Source organism: Anas acuta, chromosome 9 (assembly GCF_963932015.1).
Source record: "Anas acuta chromosome 9, bAnaAcu1.1, whole genome shotgun sequence".
In the NCBI taxonomy this organism is placed as follows: domain Eukaryota; kingdom Metazoa; phylum Chordata; class Aves; order Anseriformes; family Anatidae; genus Anas; species Anas acuta.
Genome location: NC_088987.1, coordinates 11,423,972 through 11,432,571, shown reverse-complemented (window position 1 = coordinate 11,432,571; position 8,600 = coordinate 11,423,972). Strand labels below are relative to the sequence as shown.

The window sequence follows — 8,600 nt, the reverse complement described above, 5'->3', positions numbered from 1 at the left end:
AGGAGCTGGTTTCTGTGGTAACTTTAAAAATCACCCTTTGGACGATCCTGGAGTTGCACGTCTTCCTCCCATCGAAAGGACCAGGCCCATTAAGCAGAAGGGATAATGGGCAGTCATAAATTGCCGTATGTTGCAGGAGTCCCTCTTGCTGCCTGGGAGATGCATTTATCACCTAGCAACGACACAAGGTGATGAGGAAATAACAGATTTTTAATCTAATGGCCATGAGTCAACAGCTATCAGAGAGACCAGCCTGCAAAGTCCACTGATGGGGTGGTTGCAATTGGTTGAGAAGGAGAAACCCAACCCAAGGAGAAGGGAGTAGGGATTGCCTTCATAAGCATATATATGTGTGTGTATATATATGCATGTATAGGTATACACATCCTCAAGGAATGACAAAAAGTCTGGAGAAATCCTTCAGATGAGAAATAACCCTCAGACACAAGGTTACCCAGAAGATGAGTCTCTGGGCTTTGCAAAGCCCCCAAGGCAGAAGGCAGAGGATGAGGCAGGACGGGTTGCAGCCTCCCATGGGTTTCGGTGCAGAGCTCCTCTCAGCTTTGTGTCAGGTCCTTGTCTGCTCATCTGAAACCTCTGTATGGGACCAACCAACAGAAAATTGCAAAGTTTGCCCCTGGGCCAGGAAGCTGAGTAGTGGCAGAGTTCAATTCTCACCTTTTTATTCTAGAAGTAGGCCCCAAACAGCAGCTATGCATTATTTTTCAGTACTGAGAGCTCATCGTGATAACTTCCTCCCTAAATACTGGGGATAATGCATGGGGCAGCAGTAAATTGGGAGCTCTCTGGGTGCACGAATAGAAACATCTCACTGGAGCACAGGAGGGAGCTTCAAGGGAATTAATTGTGAGAGGAAGAAATCTGAAATTAGTTCACTGACGGATGATCTCTTTGAAGCTTGAAACTGTAAGAGTCACAAGATTGCCAGCAAGGCTGTGCACGTTTTTATACTGCAGGACCTTTTTCTTTTAAGAAAACAGCTCAGAAATTGTTTTGGCATTTGCCTCTTGAACGAAATTGAAAAGGACTGGTCTGAACCAGGACACCAACATGTTCAGACCATTTATATTGTGTAGTGCATCCACTTAGCAACAGCGTAAGAAGTGCTTTCTCAGAAGGCATCATTTCAGAGACTTGCTTTTAATTAGCAGTCAGCTGAAATACACGTTTGAGAAGACCAGTGTTTGGACTGTGTTTATTTAAAACTTTAACAATAAATAAGAAACCTGGCTTGAGCATGTATCTAAGTTGGTTAGAGTTCTTGACCTCTTAGCTGAAGAAAAACTATGGAGACATGCCTCCAGATCAACTTAGCTTTGTCAATCATTACTGAATTAATGGCACCACGACATAATGCTTAACTTCTGGAGCGATGGCTAAACATATTCACAGCAACACCCTTTGTGTTAAACCTGGAAGAACCGTAGCTAATGATGCATCTCTGCCAAGGGCTGTAAACTTCTGTGACAATCTATTACTGACTGCCGAACACACTGAGATCATCCCCATTTCGTGGTGATCAGAGGTACAGTGCAAGTGGTCTTCAACCCCAGTTTTAGCTTCATCATCTTGACATAGCTATCAGTCGGGATGAAATCGGTGCTTGCAGCAAAATTTGGTGTCCCTTATGAAAACTACTCGGGATGTGTCTTTTCTTGATGTGTCATTTTCTTCTCCAGTCAACCCCTGGCAGCTGTGTGCAGCAGTGGTGGTGCTGGTGGAGGTGGCCTCAGTCTGGGAAGGGTTTCCTTCATCCCCCATGCATGTGTTTGAGGCCGGAGGCATGGGGCATGGAGGTGGCTGGAGGCCGAGATGCTTTTCCTGCAATGTCAGAATCTCAGCTGAAGGCAACGTTTGATGAAAGCACAGCCTCAAAGTATGATCTCCAGTGATCTTTTATTTGTAGCAGATCCTGTTAAATAGCAGTGTTGGTTAATATGGAACTGAAATTCAGCAACAGGAATTTGTGAACAGCTATGAAAATGCTGAAACACCTGCAAAGTGCTGACCTTAGGCTAATGTTCATTTAACTTGTAGCAGCTGTTTGAGTGTGTCCATGCAAACCTGAGTTCATTCCCTCCTGGTTAGTTGTAATTTCCAAAGGGCGGGAAGCCATTGGGTAGCATGCTCTGTGGCTAAATATGCAGAGAAGTTTTTAAAGCTTCAAATTGCAGAGAGTAAAACAGTGCTGCAAACACAACTCTTCCCGCGTTTCTCCAGTTAGTGATGCAGAGACCCAGAGCTTTGTGTTTCACTTCATGGATCACAGAAGCTGGGGTCCTGTATTTTACCTTCTTCCAGGTAACCAAACCCTTCACTGGGATTCTAGGGAATTGGAGGTGGGAGAAAGATTCAGCTTTTATAGAATTTAATCAACATGGTTTTTTTGTTTGGTTGTTTTTGTTTTGTTTTGTTTTGTTTTTTACTTGGTAAATTTGGGGAGTGTTTAATATTCACAACAGTTCCAGCTAAGGGGTAAAGAAAGCATGACTGCCTTAATCTTTTATTCTATCTATGGCTATTGAAATGGAAGAGCGTGAGTCTTCTGCAGCAAGGGTGGGCGTTTGGCTGCATTGATGGATTACTGCCTCAGAGCAGATGCTTTTTGCTGCAGCTTAACCATGCGGTGGTAGCTGGGCTGAAGTAGTTTGAAGAATGATAAAGGAGAGCCCAGAGGTTGTCATTCAGCCATGAAGAATACTCAGGGCACACGTAATCACAGCAATCGGCTGTCTGGTTTTGACCTGTTATTCTAATAATCAGTTGAAGTGGAAAAAAAAATCTTAAATATTCTGCACCAGGGTACATGTGTGACACGGCAAATTAGCTCAATTTTCAAAGGACACGTCTGGAAGAGTTCATTTTGAAGCTTCTTTCTTCTTCCCTATTCCTCATTCTAGTTTCAACTGCTCATGAAATTTCATAGATAATGAAAAAGTTATACCTAAAGACTTCTGGTGAAACTAGGGACTGATCCTGCCCCCATTAAACTGAAAAGCAGTGTGCACAGGATCAGACAGATTTGTGGAGTCATTTGTTGCAGCTTATAGAGACACAAGAAGTCTTGTTAATAAGAGCTATTATATAAGATCTCTCAAATATACATATTTGATACGAATTTCTACTACTCATTTGAGCTTTCTAGTTTCACTCAAAGTCTGAAATCTCCATATCTTTTGGGTATACAGACAAGGAAATCCAAAGTAAAGTAATGATACATGACTTATGTTAATAGTTTTCTCCAAGAAATGCACCTGCATTCTTCCATCTTGTTTATTCTGTTTCCTCGTGTTATCACAATTCTATACCTATCTTGATTTCTTTTTGTAGCAAAGATGGCCAAGTGTTAAAACACATCTAATGTGAGTTGTCCAGAAATTCTAACGAATTTGATTCAATCTTGTTGGTGAACCACTCCAATTACTTTGTGCCCAGATAATATGAAACTGAGGCTAAGATCAACAAGGCTTGCAAAAGCAAACTTGCTTTAGTGGAGAGTAGGAAATAGACCTGAAGAACAAGTTTCAGGTTCACATATTTGCAGTTACAAATACACATACCTGAAACCTGACTCTGGGAATGATGCACTACTACTATCCAAAAAAAGGAAAATGCTGGGTACAGCACATATTCAGTCAAAACAACTCCAGTTTACAGCTACATTCACAATTAACCTCTGGAAAATATCTACAGACCAAGAATTAATCATGAAAAATTCTTCAGCAGACATTTCTGAAGAGTAAAGTCCAGCTCTGTAAACAGGTCTCTGATACCTGTTTGTGTCTCCCTGCTCTCAGCCTTCTCTTTTCACATAAAATGAAATGCTTCCCCCTTGGTTTAGCTTTCATCTGCTAACTATTGAATTTATTGAGCTGTCAGGGAGATTATCCGCTGATTTTAATATGGGCTAGCTCAGAGCACAATACACATGCAGCAGTCCCTGGAGAGAGCAGCAGTTTTCATCCATGCAGGAGCCAGCACCTCTGTTGCTCTTCCTCTCCAAGACAAGATCAGTAATTATATTGGCTTAAAACAAAGCAACGAAAACAACAGAAAGCACAACTTGCCCTCTCTGATTTACGTGTGTTTTCAGTTAGCAGGCTCCGAGTCCGACTGTGAGCCTGGTGAGAGGTGAGTGTGTCTCTCCTGTTTCCTTTGCACTGCCAGCCAGGGACGGGCAGGCGGTTGTGGCTGCTCCCACACTGGGCTTTCAGGAACTGGCTGCCTGGCTTTCCTTCCCAAAGGGGAATGGGAAGCTGGCAGCTGTTTGTTCCTCTGGGTTTTCAGCAGAAACACTGGTAGTGGGTACTGGTGTGGAAAAGCAAACCAGTTGCACGCTGCTTTGTACATCATCTGTATCTGCTCCCATCCAAACAGAGAAACTTCTGATCAAGTTCCCTCGATGGAGGAAAACTTCTCAATCATGTAGTTACCGATGATGCTTTTCTTTATGCTGACATGTGTGCTGGAGCCAGTCTGGTCCCCACTTGCTGGACTGAAGCTTCCTTGTATTTCTCCCTTGTTAGGTGCATTGGGCAGGACGATGAAAACTTCAGCAGCTGGTATGTGTGGTAAGTTTCAGCTCAGCTCTGTTTTAGAGGGAAAACTGGCAAATAATATTCTTTGATGGATATATGGAGAGAAAAGCATTAAGAGAGACTGATAGCTGGAGAGCATTGCTCCTGGGCTGTCCCTGTGTTCTGTCTTTACTGACTAATGGGAATCATTAATCCATATCCTCACTGTATGCTGACAACTGAGCTGGGCAGACCTGATGAATGATTTCAGAGAGAAATGTTAGAATTTCCAGCCAGCACGCAGCACTGAGATGTTGGTTTCCCAGGACTTTGATCATGTCCAGCACGCTGATGGGGGAACCGCAACGTTTAACGGCTATTTGCAAAATACGTTAATGAATATGTTAATTTGAAGACAGGCGGCCATCTGTCGGTGCTGCCCGCAGATGGTGATGGCACCGTTCCTCCCCTGCTGCCTCTGCCTCAGGTTCCTGATGTTGTTTTTCCTGGCCTTGCTCCTGTCCTGCGGGATCTGCTGCTGCCTGCAGTGCTGGCTGAAGCGGCGGAGCTGCCTCCTTCACCCACGCACCCTGGCCGTCTTCGCGCTCAGCAGCTCGGATGCTTTCTGCGGTTAGTCCTCTCCCTGCCCTCTGCAAGGTCCCACGGGGCCCATCCAAAACCCAGTGAGAGGTGGCCAGGTTTGAGTGGGAGCCGGGCTGTGGCTGTCCCTGTGTGTCCATACGTCCCGAAGGTGCCTTCTAGGCTTGGCCACGCTGATACTAGAGGTGTGTGGGGCCTTCTCCTTGATATTAGGGCACTTGGCAGCCCAACGTACTCGGGGGTCAGGCAGCCCTTTCCAACACATGACCTGAATTTCTCACCCAGACAAGACCACACTGGTCTACTTGAGCCACCCCAGCAGGCAGCTGGCCTGGCTGATGCACACTGGGGTCTGTCAGGAGGCTGTCTCGGTGGATGTTATTCATCACAGTAGCCGCCCTCAGCATTCCCCCAGAAACACCCACAGTTTTGAGGACAGGACTATAATGACTGTGTGCCGCACTCAGCGCTGACCTGGAGTACTGCCAGCAGGCTGGGCCAGACAACAGCCCCCCAGGAAAAATAAAGCTAGTTCTGTCATTAGGCAGCATTGAGCCCTTCCCAGAGGAAGTACGACCTGCTTTCTGGGTGGCCACAAACAATGTCTCCACTGGGAGGACCCACCCAAACCCACCCAAATTCCTCTGTTCTCACTTCTTGCATCTGGAGTTTGTGGTGAGAGGTTTTGTGATTTAAAAATTACATCCATGCCTTTCTTGTTCCCGAGTGGTTTGGCAGCTCCTCCCCAGCTCACCCCTCTCACCCCCACGCCTGCTCTTCACCGTCTGCTCTACAGTTTCGGCTTTTCTCTTTCCTCAGCCAATGAAGCCCCTCAGTGCCCGTTCTCCAGATCTCCGAACCCCTGTGTGAACATGGAGACGTCCTCTCCTCCTGCCCCCCGGTTCAGCCTTGGGGGAACTGAGTTGCCTCCATCCTATGAGGATATTATGAAGGAAAACAAGCTCTAGACACCACGCGTTGGCTTTCTGCGATCCCACTTGGTTCATCGGAGACCCTCCGTGATGATGCAGTAGTGTGGGAGCAGATCAGCCCTCTCCACAGGTTGGCCAAGAGACTGAAAAGCAGCACATATTTCATTTGAACCTAAAAGGGGAGCCAAAATGCAAGAGAATAAATACCAAAAGCACGTGTTGAATCTGTCACGGGGTTCAAATTGACATTATGATACGACTGAATTTTGAGAAACTCCCTCAAAGGTCTGTCTGTGTTGAGGGTTTCTCTCTTGAAGGCTGCTCAAGCTGGTGCAATCCCATGTGTTTTAGGACTGGATGTTGATAAATGACTTGATAGTTACTTCTCAAGCTTGGGCTGCCTCCTTCACTCGGAACAGTGCCAGCAAACACCCTCTGGCAAAGTCATGATGTTCTAATACATTGTAATGCAATCATGCCACTCTGCGATGAAGGATCATTTGCCACATTTAAAATATTTAGCACAGTGTATCAGATTTGTCTAATCCAAAAAGCAGTGAATTTAAGGCCAGAAGAAGGAAATCAAGGGCTGGAGGTTATAGGGACAATCTTGGCAGCAGGAGCAGGCTACAAAACACAAACAACAAAAAAAGCGAGTTTGCTCACTTGAGCTGTTCTTAATTTCATGGTGACTGCCCCCAATTCACTTCTCTTGCCCTAGCATGCCTGCAGACCTTGTATGGCCCAGGACCCACACAGCCACTCCCCACACACAGGAATTACGGGGTCAGAGATTTGGTGTTCAGTTACAGAAAATTATGAGGATAAAGGCTGTCATTTTCTTTGAAGTGGCCATTGCAGACAAGATGGGGAGAGACTTCAAGAAGCCATCCAGACTGCCGTATACTCAATTGGGATCAGCTCTACCTGAGCCCTTCCTAGGAGGCACGGTCTGCCTTCTTCTCAAATTACAGAGAAAAGATGTAGAATTTCCCCCTTAGCTGGATTCCAGATAAAAGCAAAGATTTCCTTTGTTTTTCACAAGCTGGCCACAGAAGCCTGGGGTCAGCCTGACCTCTCTTCCTCTGCTCTCTCACTGAAGAGGGCCAGGGGCTGCATTAAGAGCCACCTCGGCAAATGTCACACCTTGTGCACACTGTGTGCCTAGGGAACTGCGAGCTCTATGTCACAGTGGGCACCTGGGTCCATCTTAGGCACCGCAAAAGATAAATTGAAACCCACAGCCTGCCTGGTAGAGCAGCTCCCCACCTGTAGAGTGGGGGTGGTATGAGTTCCTCTGCTCAGGAAGGAAACTGGGAAGATAAATCCAGTAAAGGTTATGAAGTGCTCACATATTCTCATAATGAGACTATATAAGTACCTTAGCTAGATAAAGAATAATAGCATATTTTGAGAGACAAATTCTCTGCCAGCACCACCACAAATTATCTCCATAAAATCTTATTTTAGAAGCAGCTTTAATGTTTGACGCTTGTGTGAAAGGAAATAAATGTTACTGTAGCAAAATGAATGTTTGTGCCAGCAGGCTGAAATATTGCAGGGTTTATTAATAAGGAAAATTAGCAAGTACGGAGTCAGCCAGCGGAGAAGTCGAGCAGTTCCTGAGTCTCCTTTCGCTTGCTGAACTTAGTGAGAATTGCAGGTGATTAGCACCTCTCGGGATCAGACCTCTTACATACATAACTGCTTCCACCACTCAACCCCTTCAATTTATGCCCTGAAGCATGAGATTTGATTATGTTTGTCACTTCAGCTTGCTCAGCCTGCTCGTGGGCATTAAATCAGCCACCACTTCCTTCCAACCTCCACCCGGCATTTGCTCCAGTGACCCTTTTGTGGAAGTGAACTCCACAGGCTGTCTGCATTACATGCTGCATAAAACACTGCTGTCTCCTGCTTATTAATTGCTCAGCTCTAAATACATTGCCACCTCTAATTTCACTGAATGTCACCTTCTAATCAGATGACTGGAGAGGCTAACAAGCAAGGACTGATCTGTTTGCAGTGCCTCCATCACTCCGAGTCCCTCTTTCACAAGGTCCAGCACTCAGCATTTGTTTCCGAGGTGGTAAATCCTTCCCCAGCCACCCAACAGAGGGCAAGCGAGACTTTCAGCAGTGCTCCGAGGCGGCTGCTGCTCTTGCAGAAACATTCCCGGGAGCAGGTTTGTGTTCCCGCGCTACTAGCATGCCTTCAACTGCATTCTGCTTCATCTTTGAGGTGCTTTAATTATTAAAAAAGAAATGAAATAATTCAATCAAAATCACAGCAAGTGGCTTACAGTAAAGTGAGGTAGTGGTTACAAAGTCAGGCTCCAGCAGCAGCCACCAGCATGGAGCACCTGCATGTGCACTGCTGTACTTGTGCAACACAGCAGGAGCCCTGGGGAATTCCAGCATCTGCAGATGACCAGGAGCCATCTCCACAAAGGGTCCATGTGGGATTGTTTTGGGGCAAGCTGGTGGGTTTTTGGTATAAACCCATTTTGCTGCTGGCTTGGGGTGGAGAT

At 45.8% G+C, this 8,600-nt stretch overlaps 1 protein-coding gene across 2 annotated transcripts; it reads left to right on the top strand.

Annotated features, from left to right (window-relative positions):
- The first annotated feature begins 2,088 nt into the window (after nt 1-2,088).
- Nucleotides 2,089-8,538, top strand: TMEM207 (transmembrane protein 207). 2 transcript variants are annotated; one of them, XM_068692343.1, is made up of 5 exons: nt 2,089-2,322; nt 4,115-4,152; nt 4,548-4,583; nt 5,026-5,168; nt 5,958-8,538. In XM_068692343.1, exons 1-5 carry the CDS (start codon nt 2,248-2,250, stop codon nt 6,104-6,106), a joined length of 441 nt encoding a protein of 146 aa, XP_068548444.1. In that variant the 5' UTR covers nt 2,089-2,247; the 3' UTR covers nt 6,107-8,538. The 2 variants fall into 2 exon arrangements, with proteins under 2 accessions (XP_068548444.1, XP_068548443.1); XM_068692342.1 differs by having other exon boundaries at nt 2,095-2,322; nt 4,548-4,592.
- Nucleotides 8,539-8,600: the final 62 nt, after the last annotated feature.